At 36.1% G+C, this 23,167-nt stretch overlaps 1 protein-coding gene across 1 annotated transcript in view; it reads left to right on the top strand.

Annotated features, from left to right (window-relative positions):
* Nucleotides 1-23,167, top strand: part of AP4E1 (adaptor related protein complex 4 subunit epsilon 1) — a 78,832-nt gene that overhangs the window by 35,388 nt on the left and 20,277 nt on the right. Inside the window, exons 11-16 of the mRNA XM_036735443.1 lie at nt 2,085-2,224; nt 3,149-3,261; nt 3,368-3,486; nt 8,812-9,114; nt 10,550-10,664; nt 21,148-21,283. Coding sequence (XP_036591338.1) covers nt 2,085-2,224; nt 3,149-3,261; nt 3,368-3,486; nt 8,812-9,114; nt 10,550-10,664; nt 21,148-21,283 — 926 coding nt within the window. The remainder of the gene's footprint in view (nt 1-2,084; nt 2,225-3,148; nt 3,262-3,367; nt 3,487-8,811; nt 9,115-10,549; nt 10,665-21,147; nt 21,284-23,167) is intronic.

Genomic DNA, 23,167 nt, shown 5'->3' with positions numbered 1-23,167 from the left:
CTATGCACTATGTAAAAGTGCTTTCAAATATGCATGTATATATGTGTGTACATATATATGTATATATAATATGTGTATGTCTTTATATATGTGTGTTTAGACCTATATGCAGAAACTATTCAACCTGCAAATGGGCGGTTTTCTGCAGGTTTGTAGGTGCTACTAGGCCACATATAGAGAAAAACTTGTTTACTAACTTTTAAAACTAAGTTTTGATGGGGAAGAAAAAAGAGCCAAAACTTCTGATTAAATAGCAAGTTCATTTAAAAGGTTTTAAAAACTATTCATTTATTTATTTTTTAATAATTTGATATGATTAACAAAGAGGTATTAGATATTTTGAGTTAAAGACCTTATTTTTGAACAAATAAAAAGATTTCTCAAAAACAAAGTTTCCCTTTTTTCATCTTTATATTCTTATCTGCTCAATTTTTGGGATGGTTCTTGCCAGTTTTCAGATAGGGTAGTCTATTTGCAAAATGGGTTGGTTTCTGCATGTTGGCCATGTTTTATAGAAAGGCAAACTAAGAATAATAATAAATGGCACTCCCAGTCCCACCTACTCAAGATAAGGCAAGCTCTCTCCAAGAGAGCAATCTGGGAGTTAAGTTTACTTTTTATAGTTGAATAGTTGAAAAAAAATTGTCCAATGACTAATTTTCATCATATTTTCCAGTGACATTTAGATACTGGACTCTCACTTTAAAATGAGAGTCAGAGGGAAAACTCGAATGCCAAACTAAAAAGGTGGTTAAAGCAGGGAACAAATTTGGTGCACATTAAATATGTCTCTTATTTATCTAATTGTAGATCTTTAATAACATATATCTAATGTACTCAGTACATCAAGGTGCCATAGATTAGGTGGCTTAATGTGCAGTTAGTATTCTCATAGTAATTGCACACACACAAAAATATCACCCAATTAAAATTTTTAGAAGATTTATGTCCTACTAGAAGTGATGGTGATGAGGATTAAAAATACTTAACCATATAAGAAATACCTAAAAAGGTTAGTTTTGACAAGATAGGCAAGTGGGGTATGTGCACATTCTCTTATGAGTAAGTAAATAGACTGGTTTCCACAGAGATTGTTGGGGCTAATAATGACTTCCTAAAATAAGAGAACTACTACCCTGGGAATAGTCCAATGGTATTTTGGTCTTATGCTGCTTTCTGGGAACTTTGCTGGGTTAGAAAGCCCTTCTCAGGACCTGGGAAAGTTGCCCAATGTTTCCTGTACTAGTGGAGAGCTTTGGACCATGGGCTCATCTCACATTATTATATTGGGTCAGGAAGGTCAAACATCAGTGAGGAAGTACTGTAGCCAGGAAACTACTTTCTTGGTACTTTTTTGGCTGTGGATATAAGTCTTAGTATTTACTTAGCCTGATCCTTCTAGAACAAGAGGCTATATAGTATATCTTCTTTGGGGAGGAGGAGAAAATTATTTGTCTTTCTAATTATCTTCTTCAAGCATACTTAGTTTCCATTCTCTCAGGAAGTATAATTTTTAAGTGCCATGAGAAGGTAAGAGGCAGTACTGTTCCTATAGTAAATTTATTATTTAGGTTGCCAAACACATACATGTAAAAATAAAATTCAGGGTAGAGCTGTCTTTTGGAAGAATCTTAAAATTTTGCACTTTTTTCTTTTTAGAATTTTTAATGACTTTAGCTTAGAAACTTCTGCTCTAAATTATGTGTACCAAGATGTTCTCAGATACCAGTTACCAATAGAGAGGTGATATGGCATGGATTATTAAAATGCAGTACAGCTTATGTACACCACGCATGTATTTAAATGTTTTGGCAACATTGTTAGCTTTCTAATTATGTTTTGCTTAGACTATTACAAGTTAGTATACATTTGTTGAATATGTTATCTGAGAGCCCAGAACTTATTGGAGAATTTGTGGATAATCCAAAAAATTAGATTATCCACACAAAGGCAAAATTGACTTAACTGTCTTACAAACTGATATGATCTGATTAATTTTAATAGTCCAGTGTGCTAATTGTCTGCTTATAAGGGATATAATTATGAATAGTTTGGTAATATTTTTATTTCCTTTCTTTAAATAGACATTGGAACTTCTTTATAGAATTACTAATGCACAGAATGTAAGTGTTATTGTCCAGAAAATGCTTGAATATTTGCAGCAGAGCAAAGAAGAATATATCATCATCAGTTTAGTTGGCAAAATAGCTGAGCTGGCTGAGAAATATCCTTTTTGGGGGAGGGGGATGAGCTACATATTACCTTTAGATTTAGAGTGACTAGACATTTTCTCTTAGAACTGAAGTACAGATACTTAAGTGGTTGTGGACATATTTAAAGTTCAGGTTGCCAATAGTAACCTTTATTTTTTGGTTTTCAAGGATTTTTTGCTGGCAAGGGCAGGAAAACAAGGCTTTTTTGAATGATGCACCCTCTCCTCAATCATCTCTGTCAGTGAATAATATTAGGCTCAAAGATTTTCAACATGAATTTAAGCTGATCTTATTCTGTCTTTCATTTTTCTTTTTCTTAAATCCACCAGACAAAATTCCCATTTACCATGAGACCAGGAAGAATCCTCTCCATTAGGATAATCCTTAGCTACCATAATTTTTATGCTGGCATTTGTCATAATAACATTCCATTTGGAACATGATTCCTCTTTTCCCGCCTTACATTTTTCTTCTGAAATTTCAGTAGTGGGACTGTTTTACCTGTTACTAGAACACAGGCGATTCTATTATTTTCAAAGTAGAAATTATTTTAAATCTAAAAGGAAAAAGGTGAATGAAAAGACTCTATAGGACTGAGTAGGTATGTACCTAAATCAGTTATGTATTTGAGTTTACATAGGCTTTAGTATTTGGCCTTTATGATATGCATGGGACTTAATCTTTAAATCTTCAGGTAATGAATCCGTTTTACTCATTTTTTAAGTTCAACATGTATAATTGAGTACTTTTTGTGTGGAAGGAACTATGTTAGGTACTGGAACACTAACTTAGAGTTTGTGTTTGAAATTTTCTCTTGAGTTTAAACATAAAGCTGCTAACAAATATAATCAGGTTTTTTTGAAAAGATTCCAGAAGAAAAGATAATTTCAGTAAGTAGTGTTGTGAAATACACATTTTCTTAACATTATGGCTACATATGCTCCTGATAATGAATGGTTTATCCAGACGATGAATGCTGTATTTTCAGTGGGAGGAGATGTGATGCATCCTGATATCCCTAACAATTTTTTGAGACTGCTGGCAGAAGGTTGGTAAATTTTCTATAAAGAAAGAAATTAAAAATGAAATATATTTCATTACAGCTTCCACATATGGTTCAGTGGTAATATAAATGGTGTATTATTTCTCTATAGGTTTTGATGATGAAAATGAAGACAAACAGCTAAGACTCTATGCAGTCCAGTCTTATCTCAGCTTGCTAGAGATAGAACATGCATTTTATCCACAGAGATTTCTGCAGGTCATGAGCTGGGTGAGCAAAGTACATTATAGAATACCCTGGTTAATCTTACAATTTTATAGGATTGGTTATTATGGTAACTATGTAGTCAAAGAGGCCATCCCTCGACTCACTTCTTGAAGAGGCCTATTCACTGAATGGGCATTACCTCACTCAAAGTGAGAATCTGAAAAGACCTTAGGGCCAGGGTCTCCCACTGCATCCTGGTCCATCTCTAATCCATATCTGGCTACTGGACCCAGATGGCTCTAGAGGAGAAAGTTTGGCTGATGACCTTGCATAGCCCTCTCTCACACAAATCAAAGTCAACTGCAAGTTATGTTATTTATTCCTTGATGTCATGGTCCTCTGAGAACGAAGAACAAACACAACCTGTGAGTAGTCCAAGCTGCCTGAATGGGGACCCAGCCAGTTGGGTAACTCAGCTCACCCTGTCCCTGTCTTCTCTAAAGGAAGGTAAATTTTGATGGCTGAAAACTGCCTACTTAACTTGGGGTTTACTGGCTAGATTTCTTTCTGAAAGACAAAACCTTTAACCCATTTCACTCTGGAGCTCCTAGATTGGACAACACGTTCCTACCCAAGCACCACTTAATGGCTATTTTTTTGGGCTCTCCTAGCCCAGGGTAAATGCAAGGGTCTTAAGCTAGTTTCATTTTTTCTTTTTATTAGAGAGGCCATCCCTTGACTCATTTCTTAAAGAGGCCTTTTCACTGAATGGGCGTTACCTCACTCAAAGTGAGAATCCGAAAAGACCTTAGCCTGAAAGGGCCAGGGTCTCCCATTGCATCCTGGGCCATCTGTAGTCACTCTGATGAATATCTGGCTACAGGACCCAGATGGCTCTAGTGCAGAAAGTGGGGCTGGTGACCTTGCACAGCCCTCCCTCACTCAAGTCAAAGTCCACTGCAAGTCATGTCATCATCTCCCTGATGTCATGGTCTTCCTCAAGAATGAAGGACAAACACAGCAACTGTGTAGTGATAGCCTCATATATTGTTCTATTGATTTCAATGTTGTACTACTTTCAGGTATCATTCCATTTTTTTCCTACTCTCACTGCCTACCACATATCTCTCCATTCACTTCTTTCTCTCTCCTGCCAATTCCTGAACTATCTCATATGAATATGTATATATATGTATATTTGTGTTTCTATTTTCTTTTTGTTATATCAGTGGTGTCAAACTTAAATAGAAAGAGATCCCTGTGGGCTGCATATTGATCTGGTCCTGGCCCAGTACTTGGATTTTTGCAGGCAGGCAAGTTTGACACCTCTAGTCTATGGAATTGTGTATATAGTTATTTATAGGTGTTTGAATTTCTGCATCTGTGTTCATTTGTGTATAGGTACCTGTCTTATGGATGTTTCAGGGTATGTATTTTTATAGATCATTATTATACTTAATCTTGTATGTATCAGAGTGAGATATAAACATTTTTGGAGATTTTTGAAGCCATAGAGATAATTATGAAGGGGGAGAAGAGGAAAATGACCATTTAAAAAAAATAGAAAATACATACAATGCATATCATTTTAGTATTGCTTACAGATTTCAGATCACTTAAATTTTTTTCATAAAATGTTTTGTATACTAAATTTAAAAGTATAGCTTGCCTAGATAATTACAAATCTGTTCATTGAATTTACTTTTATATTTTTTTCTTCTTACAAATGGTAGCTATAAGTTGCTGAACCTTTAGAATTCTAGTATATTTTAATTTTTACCTGTTTGTAAAAGCAGACAACAAATGAACTTAGTCAAGAAATGTTTGGTAAGTGCCAGGCATTTTGCTAAGACCTGGGGGGATAAAAGACAGTCCCTGCCCTCAAGGAACTTAAAATCTAATAAGGAAAGACAGTACCAAAAAAAGAAGCTGAAAAGTGAGGGGCAGGGAAATGATGTTCAGAATTGAAACCCAGCAGAGCCTCTCAAATGAAGAGTTACTTTGAAAGTTCTTAGCCCTTTCTAAAGAAAGGCTTTGGGAGAAGTTTATTGCTCTGCCCTCCAACACTCCAGTCAGAGGGGAGAGTCAACTGAGGGAACTGAGAAGGACTTGAGTATCGTAGACAAGTTAATCTGCAAGATGAAATTTCAGGTGATAAGATTATTTTGGAGGAGTCATTGATGTTCCTGGAGTCAAAACCAAGCAGATGGAAAATGAGGAGCAGAACTTAGAAGAAAGCATCAACATTATAGTAAAATAAAATTATTTTTATGGATGTAGTAACCTCCATGATGTCAAGGAGATATGGAATGTGCTTATTTTTGGAACAGAGTTGAGGAAGAAAAATAAAAAGGTGGAGTTAGGGAGAAAAAAAATGAACTCATTCATGGATTATAACTTTTGCTACCTGGAATTCTGCTCTAACTGGTCTAGTGAACTGAGCTACCAATAACACCAACTTTTGGGTTTTTTCCCCCTGATGCTTCATGTGTGGTATCTTCATGAACTTTTAGAGACTGAAGGTTTGTCCAGATTGAGACAAGGTTCTTAACCTTTCATCTATTTGTTTAATTAATGATTTCGTATGACTATGTTAGGCAGTGTGATGTAGTGGTTTAAGATCATCTGGCCTTGGTTTTAGGAAAACTTGGGCGCAATTCTTGCTTATGAAACATCCTGGGGAAGTCACTTCTTTTTTCAGGGAGAAGCCCAGGCAACTTTTTAACTTCTCTACAGAGAAGTTGCTTATTTGCATTAGTAAAGAAAGATTCCCACTGGGAACTACCTGCACTGTGAAATTATGGGTCTGACACAACATGAAAACAACTAATCCTCAATGTATATGTATTATAATATATTAGTATTGTATTAGGTTTTCTTTTTAAAAAATTATTGCATTATTTTTATTTATTTTTAAAGTTAAATTTTTTTAATAAAATTGTATGCCTTATTTTCCTTTCCACCTTTCTCTCTCCTCCCTTTAAAAGAGAAAGAAAGATAAAACCCTTGTTACAACTATTTATAGTTGAACAAAACAAATTCTCGCTTGGCCATATTAAAAAAAAGTCTAAATCTGCACTCTTGGGACCATCACCTCTCTCTCAGGAGGTGGGTAACATGTTTCATCATGTGTCCTCTGGAATTGTGGTTGATCGTTGTATTGGTCAGAGTTCTAAGTTTTTCAAGGTTTGTCTTTATAATGTTTTTGTTACTGTATACGTTGTTCTCCTGGTTCTTCTTACCTCACTAAGTATCTTTTCATACAAGTCTTTTTAGCTTTCTCTGAAACTGTGTGATAATTCCATTACATCCATATACTATAACTTGTTTGTCCATTCCTCAATTGATGGGGACTCCTTCATTTTCCAATTCTTTGTTATCACAAAAAGGGCCATTTTAAATAGTTTCATCCCCATGGGTCCTCCTCTTTCTCTGATCTCTTTGGGTATAGGTGTAATAGTGGTATTGCTGGGTCAAAGGGTGTATACGGTTTAGCAACTTTTAGGCCATAGTTCTGAATCACTTTTCAGAATGGCTGGACTAGTTCACATTAACAGTACATTAATGTACCTATTTTCCTATAACCCTAACTCTACAGCACTTTTTTGTTAACTTTGCCAATCAGATGGTTGTGTGTGTGTATGTGTGTGTGTGTGTGTGTGTGGTTTAAATGTGCATTTCTCTTTATTATTATTTGAAGCGTTTTTTTTTTTCATGTAAACTATCTGTTCATATCCTTTGACCATTTATCTGTTGAGGAAGACTCTTATTCTTACAAATTTTACTCAATTCCCTATATATCTTATCAGTGAAACCTTTATCAGAGAAACTTGCTGCAAAGATTTCCTCCCATTTACCTGCTTCTCTTCTAATTTTAGCTGCGTTTATTTTGTTTGTGCAAAAACTTTTTAATTTTATGTAATCAAAATTGTCCATTTTACCTTCTGTGATTCTCTTCATCCCTTGTTTATTCATGAACTCTTCCCTTGACAGGAAATTTCCTTTCTGCTCCTTTGTTTATGATGTCATCCTTTATGTCTAAGTCATGGACCCATTTGAAGCTTATTTTGATATAATGTGTGAGAGGTTGGTCTGTACTTGGTTTCTGCCAGACTCCTTTCTAGTTTTTCTAATTGTTTTTGTTAAATATTGACTTCTTACCCCAATAGCTGGGACATTTGGGTTTATAAAAAAAAAAGCCAAATTAGTTTGCTGTGCTCATATTCGCTTCTGCATAGTGTGTGCTTAATCTGTTCCATTTACAATTTCTTCCCAGTATCAGATTATTTTGATGGCTACTTCTTCATGGTATCGTTTAAGATCTAGTATTACCAGGCCCCCTTCTTTCCTGCTTTTCTGTTATTTCCCTTTAGATTCTTGTCCTTTTGTTTCTCCAGGTGAATTTTATCATTTTTCTGGCTCTATCAAGCAAACTTTTGGTAGTTTGATTCATTGCATAATTTTATTACACATTTTTGTTAATATTTTTTACATTATCCACAGTTACTGCATAGTTTTTACAATTTGTTTTGAGGAACTAAATGTCAAGTCACAATATATAAACATCTAATTTTAAATCTTTTTTATTAATTGTTTAAAAAATACAAAATTTTTTTCCAAACTGGGGGGGGATGGGCAGGAAGAAGTCCTTGGAGAAAAAAGGCCATTTTTTCCTTCCTTCTTGCATTTTTCTGTCTACCACATCCTCCTCCTCTACCTATCCCTGATGGTGCTAAATTAGAAATATGCAAATTTTCTGTAGTCTCTGAACCAGTGAAATGGCAACTCAAGGGTTGGTTCTGGTCCAGGAGGAATTCTACCTGCCATGAATGGATTAAATCACTTATAAAAACAATGTGTAGTGTAACCAGAGGCTTAGTGACAGACCACGCATCATCCTTCTGAGGACCAGGCTAGCCAGGGTCAGAGAGAATTGTTGCCATATTGGCTGCAGGGTGATACTTTTTTTTTTTTTTGGCCACAGCTGCTCTTAAATCATAAAGGAGGTGCACTCTGCATTTCTGGTCTGCCCCAGTTAAATCACAGATTGTTGATGTATACATACATATTCTAGTATAGTAAGGAAATGTAAATGTGCTGATAAAATCAGTAGCCAGAACTGATTAGTCTGGAAAGACTTGTAATGTTGTACTACTAAGATATTTAAGTAGTAAATGATGATATCTGATGATATCCATTCCTTAGCATATTTCCACATTAAAATGTGCTGGTGGAACCAGTCTTCAGAGTACCTTCACTATTAGAGAGTATCTAATGTAGATAAAGTCAATTGTATGGAAAGGTGTATTTATTGTTTAGTTTTCACAGATTAACTTACTGTATGACTTGATATATGTATGTAATCATCTCTTTGTTTATTACTCACAGGTATTAGGGGAATATTCCTACCTTTTAGATAAAGGAACACCAGACATCGTTATAACAAAGCTCTACAGGTTGCTTATGAATAAATCTACCACTTCAGAAACGAAAGCCTGGATTATGGCTGCAGTGACCAAGTTGACACCCCAAGCACCCTCCTCTAAAACAGTCGAGAAACTAATTCAGGAATTCAGTGTATCCCTGGACACTTGTATGAGACAACATGCTTTTGAATTAAAACATTTGCGGGAGAATGTGGAACTTATGAAGAACTTACTTCCAATTGATAAAAGTTGTGAAGACTTAGTGGTAAGACATCTATACTCTGTTAAAACTATACTATTTTAAAATATAACAAGGTATGTAAGTTTTTAGTCAAGTTGTTTTTAACATCTAAAGTAAAGTGTTTGGGAAATTGGGGATCATAACATTAATAGGTCACAACTGACGGGTGTAGGACATGCTGGAGAACAAGCAACAAGAACCTTACTCAGTTCATTATCAAGGTAATTATAGTAAGGAGATCAGAAAGGGTTAAATGTTCAAGATCATACAGTTATTTCTTGATTATCCACTAATACATTTCATGTATTATCTACTTTCTCTGTTGAGGTATTCTCGGAACTGTAGGTCCCCTTTGTAGACTCTTTTCTCAAAGTGAGTCATATTTCCTCATCTTTGTCTAAATCAAGAAATTTTCAAAGAGAAGTCATTTATGCTCAGATTTCTACTAATTAAACTGACCAAAGGATTTGGAAGAAGAAAGTAAAGAATTAGAAATCCCAGTTTGGGTTCATTTTTCATTTATTATTTCAATACTAGAGGTGTTTTGCAGGGTGTAAAGGAAATGGAAGACTCAGTTCTTCTACCCCATCCCATTATCTTGTTGATGTCAGACAAGCCATGGTGTGGTGGGAAAAACTCTAGATTTGCAATCTGAAGCCCATGGTTCAGATCTGAACTCTGGCTCCTACTACTTCTTTGACTTTGGGCAGGTCACCCCTCTGGACCTCAGTTCTTTATCTATGATATGAAGGGGATGAACTAGATAATCCCTGTGGTTACTTCCAGCTCTGAATCCCGTTACTTTAAATTCAAAATTAAATATAAAAATGTCAAATACAAATGATTTGGGGATTATCCATTTTTAGATGATTGGATGCTGTTGTAATCATACATTGATTTGGATCTGAGGTAAGGCAAGCTGGCTATTAGATAATCCTTTTGTATATCTGTTTCTTTTCTTTCCCCTTTCTCTCTTCCCGCTCACTTTTTTTTCACTATCACTAATTCCTTTTCTTTTCTCTATCTCTTTTCCTTTCTCTTTCTTCTTCTGATCTACCTTTTTATTACAACTAGAATGAAAAGTGAGAGCTTTTTGAATTCAAACAGTATAAATAAATTGATGTCACCATGCCTTAATTGTTCCATTGTAAGCAGTTCTGTTTTTTTCAGTGGGTTTTCTGCGGCTCTCTCATTCATACTGTTGTATTAATTACTATTTTCTTTGACTAGATTTATTAGGAGGGCAGTAATTTTTTTTGGAATTTAGACTTATGTTCCTTTCACTCTAAAAATGAGTAGAATTTGAATGTGTTATTTATATGGATTATGTGAATAGTATTTTATTCATAAAAAAATACCTTATTTTTGTTGCCATATCAAGTTATTTAAGTTACAGGGTGACTCCCTGCATGCTTTTGTTTTCAAAGAGACTTCCAATTTTATTCTCCATTTAATACAGGTAGATGCTTCTTTGTCTTTCCTGGATGGTTTTGTGGCTGAAGGACTGGATCAAGGAGCAGCACCATATAAACCTCACCATCAGCGACAAGAAGAAAAGCTTTCTCAGGGAAAAGGTGATTATAGTTTGTATAGAACCATGCCTTTGAATGACATACCTTTGATTTGGACATTACTTTTAATCATATTATTAAGCAGCTGCAAAAATGTAATATTTTGTCCCACTTTAAGCTTCTCCATACATTGCATGTCCTGATTACATATCCAGAATTAAACATGCTGCCTCAGAAGTGTGTGAATCACAGGGCCACATGTATAGAGTAGAATGTAGGTGATTCACTGGTATAGCGTGTATCCATCATGAAGTTTGGAAAAAAAAATTGTGATATGATAATATTAGTCAAGTATCCTTTATATATAACAGTTGATAAATGGCTTCTGTGCCAAGGGACCTGGTATATTGTAGTTTCATAAGAAATGGTAAAGAGATGGCCCTGGGTACTCCAGATCAAGGAATCATACTACCATACTATTTAATTCCGTTCAATTCAATAAACATTTAGGAAGCACCTACTATGTGCCAGGCACTATTCCAAGCCCTGGGTATACCAGAGACAAAAGACAGTCTCTTCCCTCAAAGAATAATTTAGTGAAAGTTCCAATAAGCTCCTAATTTTGATCCAGGAAAGGGACTTGTAAGTCATTGTAGATTGTTTCTTAAAGATACCTGCTTTATGAAAATTGTTCCTTGCAATACCATAGCCCTAAAAATCAAAGAAATGATAGATATCATCAAAGAAGTTTTGGAAATAAAACAATTTTACCCCTATTAAGGACTGTGGTGTTTCTGCACTTGGAATATACAGCACACTTTTGATTCCTGCACCTCAGGAAAGGAATAATGGAACTGGAAAAAGATCCAGAGAAGAGCAACTAAATTGGTCAGAGGATAAAGCAACTACTATATTATGAAGACATACTAAAAATTGGAAAGACTTTTCAGTCAGGAAGGAAAAAAGCCAAGAGAGAATTTGGTCACAGAATCCTAAAGGCCATGTATAGGTTGAACAATAACTTGTTAACCAAATCGTAATATACTAGGTATAACTAGGAATTACTGCCACAGAATTGAAGGACAACCAACTAGATTGAAGACTTGAGGATAGCACAAGAATTGCATTATACTTCATTATATTCCCCCATTACACCTAACACAATGCTGGGAAAGAAGCCGGTGCTGAGTAAGATCTGTTGGATGAGACTGTGAAATGAAACAGAATGAAGTACTCTTCCACAGAGTGTATTATACCTGTTTGAGGGATTTTAGATGGTCTTATGCATTAATGAATTATTGAGAGAAGCTGGGATTCTGTTCTTGGTGGTTAGTGCTTCATCTCTTATGACTGCTATCAAAGAGACCATTAAGCTGAATGCACCACAAGTCTGACCTAGTAAAGCAGTTTTTATTTCCTTTTAGGTAAAGAAACTTAGAGCCAGAGAATTTCTGACTTTTCCAAGGTCTATGATCTTATGAGCCAAAATGGAGCAAGTTAATAAAGCCAGGATTAAAACTCAGGTCTTCAGACTTCTAGGGCAGTATTTTTCTTCCAGAGAATGAGTGATTACCCAGATTCAGTTTATGTGAATAACAATTTGTATGAACAGCTACTTGAGCTAGATAAATTAAAGTGCAAAAATTACTACCAAAACCACCCTGAGAGGTTTCATTTGCTTAGTCACTGATTGTCAAAATCCCAGATTTGATTACTGAAATGAATATATGTGACCTTTTCTGAAAATGCATTTGTTTTGATGTGTAGTTAGTAGCCAGATGTTCTCATACATGTAGCTATAGATCGAAAGCTGTGGGTTAAAGGGATGCCTAGAGCCATAGCATTTATACCTTTTTGTTATGTGAGCATGTAGATTGTCTCTGGTTTACAATACTGAAATACAGGTTAGCTCTGGGAATCCAGATCAAGTTAATAAAGGAGAAAGTTCAGAAATCAGCGGACAAATAGGGTGGATCTTTCTGAGAAAAACATTCTGCAAAACAAATACAGTATTAGCATGTGGAAGTATTTTCATGTAATTTGGTCATTTATTGATTGCTTTGACCACATTTGTACACTATAGACTGGCAACTCATTAGCTTTACATGATAATGTAATAATAATAACTGGCATTTATATAGTGCCTTAAGTTTACAAATACTATCTCATTTTATCCTCACAATAGTCCTATAAGGCAGGTGCTATTATTAGCCCTGTTTTACATATGAGGAAACTGAGGCAAACAGAGGCTAAATGACTTGCCCAGAGTCACATAGCTATTAAATGCTTGTGTCTGATTTTGAACTCCGGTCTTCTGGCTCCAAATCCAGCACTCTTATCTGCTGCACCACCTAGCTGCCTATTTAATAAGGAGCTATAGTAAAACAATTCAGGCTTTTTTTACAGTTTCCAGCATGAAACACTTAAGAAACGTGCTCAAAATATTATCAAGGCCTGTTTAAGTCATTGCTTTGATCCTTCTTAGGTAGAATTTAGACAGTAAAACTTTGAGAATTTGAATATTTAACTGAATCTTCACATGTGCTATAAATCCTGTTTATCTCCGCCTCCTGTCATAGCAGCTGTTCTTAATTTCCTTGCTCTTCAGGCCCCTAAATGCATCCCTGCATCCCTCTCAGCTGATGCACCTTTCTCAGTGTTCTCCTATATCAAGAAAAATTGAAGCTAAATATCCTAAGCTTCCCCGCTTGGCTTCCTTTATACCTCATAACCTATCTGACTTCACCCATCCTCTCTAGTCTCACAGTATGAAATGTCAGGGCTAACCCCTCCAGTTTTTTTTTTAATTGATACATTTTATCTTTACATAGTAATCACAGAAACAGTTCCTACCAAGTACTGTCCCTTTAAAAAAGAAGCTAAACAAACTTTCTGTTCTTAGGGTTTACCATTTCTCAACAGAAAGAAAGTATGTTTTATTATCAGTCATCTAGAGTCATCATTGGGCTTTGTATTTGACCTGAATTCTGTTGCCTTTTAGCGCTGTCATTTACATTATTAGAGTCGTTGTGTAAATTGTCTTTTGGTTTGATTTCTTCATGTTCTTCCTTCTTTATGGTACAACAAATTGTTGTATATAATCATAATAGATTACTAATATTAGAAAGTTATTACTTTCTATTACAATTATATGCAGCAATTTGTTCAGGCATTCACTGCCTCCTGCAAGTACCTAATCTGCTAGTAAAGTTTTGCTTTTATAAATAGAACTTAGATTAATATTTTGATGTATAAGAAACTTTTCTGCTTACCTCTTTGGGTTATAAACCCAGTAGTATAACTCAGCTACTTGAGCCCTTGATTTCATTCATCCCCTTTTCCTCTGGTATCCTGAACTCTACAATCATACTTCTTACCCCTCACTTTGCAGCCCTCATCCATCTTTAAAATCTTCTTCCCTTTTACCAGCTTACTTGTTGCAAGACACGCTTGAATCTCCCCTATTCTTTAAAAAACAAAACAAAAATCCTTCCCTTGACCCTGCTTACCCCTCAACCTGTTGTCCTGTATTCTTGCCCATTGCGGCTACATACATCTTCAAAATTTCATCCTTTCCTAGTATTTTACCCACTTCCTACAGGCGTACATGTTCCTTGTCCTAAAAACAAAAATTTTGCTTGACTCTGCTTATCTCTCAGTCTGTTGTCCTTTAATCTTTCTCTTTCCTGCTAACCTTCTAGAAAGAGTAGTCTGACCTGGCTGCGTCTTTCTCACTACCCATTTTCTCTTCAGCTCCCTGTAATCTGGCTTCTATTCCTGCTACTTTGCTGACATTGCTTTCTCCAAAATTACTAATGACATCTTAATTGTCATGTCTGATGACCTTTTCTCAGTGCTTATCATCCTTGACTTTTCTGCACTGTTTCACATTGTTGACACCTCCTCCTTCCCCCTCTCCTTTAAGGATACTTTCTCCTTGACTTCAAATTCTTTCTCCAAATTCTCCTCTTTATCCACCTGACTGTATCTTTGTATTCTTCTTTGTTAGGTCTTTTCCTTTCTATTCCTTTTCAAGTGTGAGTATCCCCCAAAGCTCTATCTGCATTAGGATCTTTCTCTTCTCTTTACATTTTTTTTGAAATCTCATTTATTCCCATTGCTTTATCACTTCTGTGCAGATGACTCCCAGATCTGCATATCCAGGTCCAGTCTCTCTCCTCAGCTCCAGGATGAAAGTTTTCTAAATGTTTATTGGGCAGTCCCACCTGGATGTCCCGGTGGCACCTCAAGCTCAATATGTCCAGCATTAGACTGATTAATTCCTTTCCAAAACTGCCCCTCCTTCCACCTTACCTGTTTTTGTTGATGGAACCACAAACCATATATTCATTTAGGCTTGAAACCATGGAATTGTTTTTGACTTTTTCCTCTTTCTCACTCCCCAGATAATATTACTTAAGCTCTGTTTTCATCTCCCCAGTATTTCTTGCACCAGTCTCCTCCTGTTTATTTCTGCTATTACCATGTTTGGGCCCTTATCAGCTCTTGACTGGTACTGTTGTCATAGGCTTATAACTGGTTTCCGTATATCCAGTCTTTCCCCTTCCTTCATATAGCTGCCAGAATAATCTTACTAATGCAGAGGTCTGAAGGGATAGAAAGGGAAAGGAAAGGAGGAAGGAGAGGGAATAAGCATTATATATTGCTTACTGTATGCCAGGCACTATGCTAAGAACTCTATAAATATTGTCTGATTTGATCCTCACAACGGCCCTGTGAGGTAGGTGCTATTATTATCCTCATTTTATAGTTGAGGAAACTGAGGCAGATGGAGATTAAGTGACTTGCCCAGGGACAAACAGCTAAAAAGTATCTGAAGTATGATTTGGACCCAGGTTTTCCTGACTCCAGATCTAAGTGTTTTATCCTCCGTGCTACCTAACTGCCTCTAGCTGTTGTGTGTGATCATGACAGTTCTCTGCTGAAAAACTTTTAATGGTTTCTAATTCCTCCTGGCTCATTCTCTTTCTCTTCTTTAATTCTGATTGCACATCTGAATTGCCTGTTCAAGACATGTACTGATGGCCTGACTCATTGAGCTGCCCATCCATTAGTATGTTAATAGGAATTTTTCATCCATTTTGTTTTACCTGTATGGATGTTAGGCTGGTCTCTTGCATGTTCTTGAATTTTATTCTGAAGTGTCCTGAGGCATGATGCAGTCAGCATGATATCATTTGCAAAAAGGACATGGAGGACCTCACTATCTTATAGGGAATCTCTCTTCAGCTTGAACTTTGTAGGTTACCTCTGTGAAGGTGGTGAGCCTTCAAACATGTCTACCTGATTTATGTTTTACTTGATGTTGATAATTAGAGTATCTCTGTGGTTACAGTTAGACATCCTGCATCCTACGCTGTTCAGCACTTTCTCAGTGATTTTGATGAAAGCACAGATACATGCTTATCAAAATTGCAGATGTCATAAAGCTGGGAGGAATAACTAATGTGGTGAGATGTAAAATGATTTCTGTTGGCAAGAAGATTGGACTAGATCTAATAAATAAAGCCCTACACTTGGTGCTAAAAAAATCAGCTTCTTCATTATTAAGACAGTTTCAGGGAACAAGATCTGGAGGTTTTGGTGGACACCAAGCCCTGTCAGTGTGTCCAGGAGTTTACCATGGCAGTCAGAAAAGCTAATGTGATTTTATGCTACATTAAGATAAGAAGAGCGAAGGAGGTTACATTCCCACTCTTTTCTGCCACACTCAACCCCGACTGTTGGCTTCAGTTTTGGGCATCTCTTTCTTCCCCCAACTCCCTCCACTTTTCTCTCCCTCACTCTTCTCCATTCCTCTTTCCCTTCCTTTCTCTTTCTTATCCTCCTCTACCTCTTTGAGGGCCATATTTCTCTGAATTCTTCATATTCACCATGTCTTATCATGCAGTAATAATCTATTGAATTCATATATCACTTATCGTTCTGCTGTCCACTAATCAATGGATACTTTGTTCCCAGTTTTTTGCTACCTCAAAAAGTACTGTTCTACAGATTTTGGCAGGTATGCACTTCTTCTGTCTTTGACCTCTTTGGAATATGTTAGACATACTATCTCTGAAAGGACTTTGACAAGCTAGAGAATATCCACAAGTAGATGACTAGAGTTGTAAGCACACTGGAGATCTTGCATTTGAGGATCTTGTTAAAGGAATTAGAAATTCTTAGCCTGGAGAAGAATAGCCTTAGAAAAGACACATTGCTATCTTCATATATTTGAAGGGCTGTCATGTAGTAGAAGGATGAGATTTGTTTTGCTTGCCACCCAGAGGGTAGAGTTAACCCAGCCACCTGTAGAATTTGCAGAGGCAGATTTTGGCTCAAGGTATGGAAAACCTCCCTAATGATTAGAGTTTTCCAGAAGCAGAATGATCTTCCTCATGAAGTAGTAGGTTTTCCATTACTATAGGTCCTCAGATATAGGCTAGATGAACACTTTGACAAGTGACAACAGAAATATTGCCTGAGATTGTTGTTGTGCTTGTCCTTCATTTTCGAAGAAGACCATGACATCAGGGAGATGATGACATGACTTATAGTTGACTTTAATTTGAGTGAGGGAGGGCTGTGCAAGGTCACCAGCCTCACTTTCTCCTCTAGAGCCATCTGGGTCCAGGGGCCCGATATTCATCAGGGTGACTGGTTATATGATTGCAGAGCTCCCTTTCAATGCTGAGATCCTGTGGCTCTTTGGGCCTTGGTTTCATCTGCTAGAAAATGAACAATTGTAGGGAGATGTTTCCCTCCAGCTTTAAATTCTGTACTCTTGTACTTTTGGTTTTATTCCATGCTGTTTTCCATTTTAAAAAATGTTTTTTTATTGTGTTGTTTTGAGTTGCATTTAATTCCCTTAACAATTCTTAACTGCATTCCTTTGAGTGTCTCTAATCTCCAGTTGAACTTACCCACTGTTTTTTGGTGTGTGTGTGTGTTGGTTTTGTTACAGCTTCAGATATACTATTTTGGTATCCATTTTTCCCCTTGTTTCTATTAAACTTTAAATGATAATTTAAATATTTGATTACTAGCTTAATAATTGATTTAATTATTCCTAGCACTTATCACAGTGTCTGGCACAAAGCCAACGTTTAATAAATAAATATTTTTAACTTTTGAATTGATTATTGCATCAACTTTGATTTACTCATTATTTATTTGGTATTTTCTTTTTAATTCTAAAAAATTCTTAGCAATTATTATTTTTGCTGTTCCTTCTTCTGTTCTTATTAGACACTGTGAAGAGCCCAGCTTCCTTGTGACCTCTTATTTTTCCTTTTTCTCAAATAACTCCATATCTCATTTTTGCAAAAACCACCCTAAAATCAAAAATGTAATTTAAGAATTTCTTTTGAATCATCTAAGTTTAAATGACTTTTCTTAATGGGCTTCATGTTACCCAACTTGTGAGGAAATTATAGGCCCATCATACTTCAGGATTTTTCCAGTAGTAATATCCAATAAAGATATTGATAAGCTTCTAGAATTCTTTCTGAAAGCCACACCCTCTTACCACATGAATTAAGTCTTGCCAAGTATGCTTTCATTCAAGTCATTGAGAGGCCACTTTACGTGAGTACTCTGGATATGAAAAGGACCTTTGTCTTGAATCTAGTCATGAACTATATAGTCTAAAAGGATGATAACATGGCTAAAATGGCTTTTCAAGGTCTTTGATTCATTTCACTTGGTTTGGCAGTCTCAGGACTCAGAGGAACCAGAGATATCTGCATTTTGTTTTGGGGCAATAAGGGAGACTTCCTGGTTGAAGTCACTGTTGTAGGTAGGAGGCAAACAACCACACTCCTGTATTATGTTTATCATGGTGATTTGCTGAACAGAAATAGGATTATCCCCTCAAATCTTCTGGAACATTTTTATGTAAATGCGTAATTTTGAAAAGAGACCCAATTTATCGATTCTCTAATATCTGTTTTCTTAGTGACTTCAATGTGGCATGCTACAAAAGATGCTTACTTGTATTTTAAAGGTTTACCACAGGTTTTTAGTTCATTATACCTTCAGTTCTGCTCATCTGGTTAATTAAAGAAATCTGTTTAAGTCTAGGAGTGTGTAGGGGGTTTGGGGGGGTGGTTCTTCCACTCCCACTGACCTGAATTTCTTGTATAACATTTATGGTGTGATTTTAGAAACTGAGAACAAGGGATCGAAGTGTAAAGAGGACCCCATGGAGCTGAAGCTTTAAGCTATTCAGACTTAGCATTTGGTCACTTTTAGGACCCCCATCTCATAGCTTTTGGTCTTTCAGAAGATGATTTACAGATGTATTAAAGTGATCTGTTCACACAGTCAGTGTGCCTTTAGAGAGCTTATTCTAAAAGAAAGAATTCTTTGTTAATAGAATGTCTTTTTAAAACTAAAATTTTACTGCTCTCAAGTGCTGAACAAATTACAAAGTAACTCGTAAATGCAGAAGTGGATAGAACCTCACAGGTTCCAATCAGTTCAACCCACACTTGAACAGAAATTTCTTCTACAGTATACCTGACTAGTGATCATCCAACCTTTGCTGAAGAACTTCACTGAAGGCGGACGTAGCTCACTACCTCCTGAGGCAGCCCAACAAATGCCTAACAAAATTTGTTTTTGTCATTAATGAATGCCAGGTTAGGAAAACATGAGAGGATGAATTTTGCCCAAAATTTCATCTGGTTGTTTTCCTCAAACTACAATATAAACTGAGGCCAGAGTATAAGCAAAACAATAGCAGAGATGCAAGAGATTTGTGAGTTGGAAAATTAACTAGGACCAAAATTTTCTTTGAATGGAGCACTAAATACAGGACTGCGGGGTCCAAAATCACACACCCAGAGATGATTCTATAACAATGGCCAGAAATGAATCTGACCCTGAAAGATAAACCATTAACAGGAAGGGATTAAAACCTGTTTTTCAGGTCCCCAAACATATTAACTAGGTTGAGTTTTAGCGAATGAGTTGCTTAAACTTGACTGAGCTTTATCAGTATGGCTAAAAGTCCATGTTTGGTGATTAAATTACAAGATGAAGGATGATGATTTAAAAAAAAAAACTTTTGGGGTGGAAGGTAATCGGTGTTAAGTGACTTGCCTAGGGTCACACAGCTAATAAATGTCTTAGGCTGGATTTGAATTTAGGTCTTCCTGACTCCAGGGCTCGTGCTCTATCCACTGAACCACTTAGCTGCCTCCTTTTAAAAATTTTTAATTTTTTTCTTTTTTTGGAGGCAGTTGATGTAAAGTCACATTAATTAACTTTTTACTGTACCATATGTGAAAAACAGGAAGGGATCCATTGGGCAAAGAAATAGGTAGGGATTCTTTTAGGAATAGATAAATTCTTTGTTGAAAAGAATTTAATCAGTTGAGGAAACATAGTGTAGTGGAAGGAGAGAGAGAAAGCAGTGGACTTAAAAAAAGATGGAATACCTAGTCAGGAATACCTAGCTTTGAATGCTGCTTCAGACATCTACTAGCTATGTGACCATGGTCATGTCATATAATCTCTCTCGGCCTCAGTCTCCTCATTTATAGAATGAAGGCATTGGATTTGGTGATCTTTAAGGCCCTGTTTGGCTCCAAATCTATCACCCCAAGAAGGAATGGTAGAGTAGGGAGATAGAAAATATTATATTAAGTTCATGGAAGCCTGGTGGAGGGCCTTTTAGTAGAAGATGGGGACCTGGGATTCGGCTTAGAATGTAGCACATTTTCATAGTCATGAAAGAACAGTAACTTTATGTGACAGTATAGGGAAAAAGAAACTTCCGTTTTGGTGCACAGGAGATCTCTACTATTAGTTTGAAGATGATTAACTCTTGTAGTGGGGACTTGACCATTCACTTGGAGAAGGAATATATGTTGACCATTTGCAGTGTATGGTTTAAAAAAAGAAAGGTTTCATTTAATTTTTTTTTATTCTGAACTTAAATATCAAATAATGTGAGCATTTCCACATATATTGTAGGACAGGAAAGGATTATACATGAAACTGAATCTTTGTTATGGAGAATTTGCTTTTTCTTTTAAAGTATCTGCTAAGTTCAACATGTAACTGTGTCTATGATTCCTTCTAGATGCAAGCGATATTCTAAAAGAGTAGGGGGAAATAGTTGTTTATAGCATGTGTCATGTATCCTGTCACCCAGTGGTTCTTAAAATGTGGTCTGGAGACCCTTAGGATCCCCAGTACTCTCTTAGGAGGGTATGTGAAATCAAAACTCTTTTCATGATAATACTAAGATTAAGAATACTAATTTTAATTTCTAACATGGTAATATGATAGCTGTAGCTCTCATAAGCAAAAGCTTTTTGAAGGGGTCCTCAATAATTTTTAAGAGTGTAAAGGGGTCCTAAGACCAAAATGTTTGGGAATCACTGCTATAACCTCTCTGGTTCGGAAATACTCCTTCTATAAAAGGAATTGGCCTGTGCCAAGAATTTTATTCTCTAAGCTATTAAAGGTAACTCTGCCCTTTTTTTTTGCTTTGTTTTAAATTTGATCCCCTGTTGTCTTTTTAAAATTCCAGTTCTCAATTTTGAACCATATGGACTGTCCTTTTCTTCAACTATGTCTTCATCTGGTTGCACTGGACGGCAGTCTCCAGCTGGCATCTCTCTTGGTTCTGATGTATCCGGGAATAGTGCTGAAACAGGACAGAAGGAGTAAGTTCCTTTCTTGTTGAAATTAGATGCTAGGTGAGAACATGTAAATGTTTAAATGTCAGTCTTCAGTATGCCATTTATTTTCCACTTGTTTATGGTCTTGGCTTATTTTAGCGGGTTTAGAATGAATTCTAGGATTCTCATAATTTCTCTAGTCTTCAAATAATATCCAAAGGGATAATAACATCTGATGTGGCACATTTCATTTTAATGGCTCAATAATGTCCTCGGAATATATATTATTAGAAAATTAATTTTTTAAAATGTTTAATGCCCTGTTTCAGTGCAGTACACTAAATGTATAAGATGAAATCAGTAATATGACTTTTAAAAAAATAAATAACTTGTATCATATGAGAGTCATGGTCCTTCAAAATAGCTATACTTATTCAAGCGATGTTAGTGTTTAAAATGTTTTCGAAGAATCTTCATAATTTCTTTGAGCCTTTACCATATTTTTTTTTGAATAATAATATTGATAACTCACATTTTTATAGTATTTTAAGGCTTGCAAAGTGCTTTCTTTACAGTAACCTGTGAGGTAGTCAGTGCAAATAGCATTATCCCCAATTTAAGGATGAGCAAAATGAGATAAAGATTGTGACTTGCTTAGGGTCACACAGCTGATCCAAGTTTTCTGATGTTCAGAACGAGTGTTCTTCCTGTTGTATCATTCTGTATTTTTGTTGCAAGTGTGTATGTGTGTGGGGCTGGGTGGTAGGAAGTATATGAATGTAGTTTTTGGAAATAACCTAATATCATTCAGACCCCAGCCTGGTGAATAAGGAGGGTAATTACTGGGAAGTATTGTTTTAGCTTAAAAAGAAAATGTAATTGTCAAGAAATGAAAATTATTTTCTTGTGTGGTTTGTAAATTTGTTCTACAAGCAGTTCTAAGTGTTTTAAGCAGTGACTCAATCATGAAAATAAGAGTATAACTTTCTAGGGCAGAGGTTCTTAAACTTTTCTGTGTGTTTTAGTCCCCTTTAGCAGTCCAATGAACCTCTAGACCTCTTCTCAGAGTAATGTTTTTAAAACGTGTAACATACATAGGATTAAAAAAGAAACCAATTATGTAGAAATACATTTATCAAAGTATGAAAAATAGCAACAAGTTCAGACCTCCAATTATGAACCCCCTTTCTAAGGTTAGTACTCTGCAGGACAATAATTATTTGGATGTATATTTGTTTAAAAATGATTATGATTCAAAAGTAGTTATTACTCATCTAGATATCATTCTTTAAATGAGATAATTATAAAAATACTGGAAAAATAAATACATGGAATCATGATGTGCTGAATACAATAACAAAATAATGGGTGACTTTTTTCTCTTCTCTGCTGTTACTACCATTTCCTTTACCAGGCCTTGCCAGCTCAACGAGGCCAAAGAGCAATAGATTTGGTCTGGAGCAGAGGTGGGGAACCTGTGGCCTCGAGGCCCTATGTGGCCCTGAACAAATCCTTTTATTAAGGGAATTTGTTCTGTGAAGTTTGGATTCAGCCAAAGGGCCACGCTTGAGGACCTAGAAGGCCACATGGGGCTTTGAGGCCACAGGTTCCCCACACCAGGAGCAAGGAGTTGAGAATGCAAGTTATAGTTGGCAAGTGGGTTTAAGTACTAAGAAGCATAGGAGAGAGGGAGGAAAGAAATGGCAACCCACCATTATTAAATCAGAATTAATATAACTCCACAGAACAGGTGTCAGAACATTCAGGGTTGGACTTGGTCTGAATACTTCGAAATATTCTTATAAAGCCTACTTGTGCATATTTGCACGTTATGGGAATAATAGCTTAAGAAAAGCTGTTTAAGAATGTTCATGTGCTGTATTTAGAGAGTGGGGCATACAAGATAACTGTGTAGTCATGGGGAATCTT

This window comes from Trichosurus vulpecula, chromosome 8 (assembly GCF_011100635.1).
Source record: "Trichosurus vulpecula isolate mTriVul1 chromosome 8, mTriVul1.pri, whole genome shotgun sequence".
In the NCBI taxonomy this organism is placed as follows: Eukaryota; Metazoa; Chordata; class Mammalia; order Diprotodontia; family Phalangeridae; genus Trichosurus; species Trichosurus vulpecula.
Note: the sequence above shows the minus strand (reverse complement) of the source record. Positions and strands in the feature narration are given on the sequence as shown.